Source organism: Eimeria mitis, genomic scaffold (assembly GCF_000499745.2).
Source record: "Eimeria mitis Houghton genomic scaffold, Emh_scaff1566, whole genome shotgun sequence".
Classification (NCBI taxonomy): Eukaryota; Apicomplexa; class Conoidasida; order Eucoccidiorida; family Eimeriidae; genus Eimeria; species Eimeria mitis.
Genome location: NW_013569796.1, coordinates 3320 through 4988, shown reverse-complemented (window position 1 = coordinate 4988; position 1669 = coordinate 3320). Strand labels below are relative to the sequence as shown.

The 1669-nt window shown below is 39.6% G+C and overlaps 1 protein-coding gene across 1 annotated transcript in view; it reads left to right on the top strand.

Moving 5' to 3' along the window:
• Positions 1 to 252, top strand: part of EMH_0039630 (uncharacterized protein) — a gene marked incomplete at both ends in the record, with an annotated part of 6269 nt that extends 6017 nt beyond the window's left edge. Inside the window, one exon of the mRNA XM_013495421.1 lies at positions 21 to 252. Coding sequence (XP_013350875.1) covers positions 21 to 252 — 232 coding nt within the window. The remainder of the gene's footprint in view (positions 1 to 20) is intronic.
• Between the last annotated feature and the right edge of the window lie 1417 nt (positions 253 to 1669).

Here is a 1669-nt window from a genome sequence, read left to right as displayed (position 1 = left end):
TCGGCGGGGTGTACATACAGCGCAGAGCAGCCAGCTGCGCTGCTGCTGTCTCCACCTCTGCAGCAGCATATTGCCCAGACGAAGCTTTCGGGGTTCCTCATGAAGACTCTCTCAGCCGTATCAAGCGAAATAATTTCCCTGCAGCAGCAGCAGCAGCACCAGCAGCAGCAACAGCAGCAAGAACGACAGCAGCAGCAGCAGCAGCAGCAGCAGGGAAGGTTTCCGTCGTCAGGAGGCCCTTGTGCTGACTGAGGCTGCCCGTTAATTATAATTTGTTTTAATGTTCTGAGAAACTAGAAAAGATATGAAGATCTTTGGTGGGATGCAAATAGCAGCGGTGCTGCTGAGGTGTCTGTACACCTGAAATGTGTTGTTGTTAAACTGCCGGGTTTCAGCTCTTTCTTGCTGCCCCATAACAATTTCTTTTTCGTATTATCTTTGGCTTATCTAGGAGATATGCATGCGGGGGTTGGTGGTGGGGTTCGTGTATGGGGCTAAGGAGCAGCATCTGTATAACGTTTGGGTTGATTGCTGTGTTTTTAATTAAGCTTTTTAGTGGCAGTGCAGAGCGGAACTTAGGAAAAAGCGCAGTGATAGAGAGACAGAAGCTTGTGTATCTGTCTATACACCCCAAACTGTAAAAGCCATATATTAATTCTCCCTTTTTCCTTCTCGCGTTTGTTTTCCTCTACGTTAATATTTGTATTTGTACAAATAACTTTGGGGTTATCAATGGGAGATGTAGCCTCTGGTTGATGTATTATATATTATGCAGCAACAAAAACAAACTGAACAGAGAAAGCGGCAGTAAAGGTAAACGAAACGGCCCCTAGAAAGCAGAATCCCCGGGGCTGCATGCATGAGTGCATGCATGCAATCTTTATGTTGGTTCTTGTTGTAGAGAGAAGATGAAAACAAATTCAGTGAAGGAAATAACCACACATCCGCGCGGTGGCTCTCCAGCTCCTCTTGAGTCACTCTGTTGCTTACCAGCTTGATGTTTTATTTCATTTATTTTGTTTTTTTATTTTATTTATTTTATTTACTTGTGTTCTCACTGTAGTGTTCGCCTCTGCTCTGTTCGCGAGGCCAAGACGGCAAAAGATGAAATGGAAATGCAGCTTCACGACATAGCTGTCCATGCATATTCTGTTTTCAGCTTCATTTGTTTCAATTTATACGTATCAGTATATATATATATATATATATATATATATATGTATATATTTATATATATATGTAGTTGTCTAGGCAAGTATAAATGCATACATATTGCCTCCATGTCAATACACATTTATTCATCGCTATTGTGGTGTTTATGCGCACATATCCCCATATATATAAATATACAAGCAAATAGATTCATATACATATTCATATACTCATATATATATATATATATATATATATATATGCATATATACATTGGTGTAAATACACATCTACCACGGCTGTTGTACAGGTCAGCTGCTCAGAAACGTGAATTTTCGACATATTGGGTGAATTATTTCCTTAAGGATTTGAATTTCTTCAGTTTTTAAGATTACATTTATATTTATTTTAATTTATTTTATTTATTTTGTGTTGTCTTAATTTATATTCATCCGAATTCTTTTTTTGTGGTGGCTCGGGTTTGCCTCGACGAGTTGCAAGAGCTGGACCGCTGAAC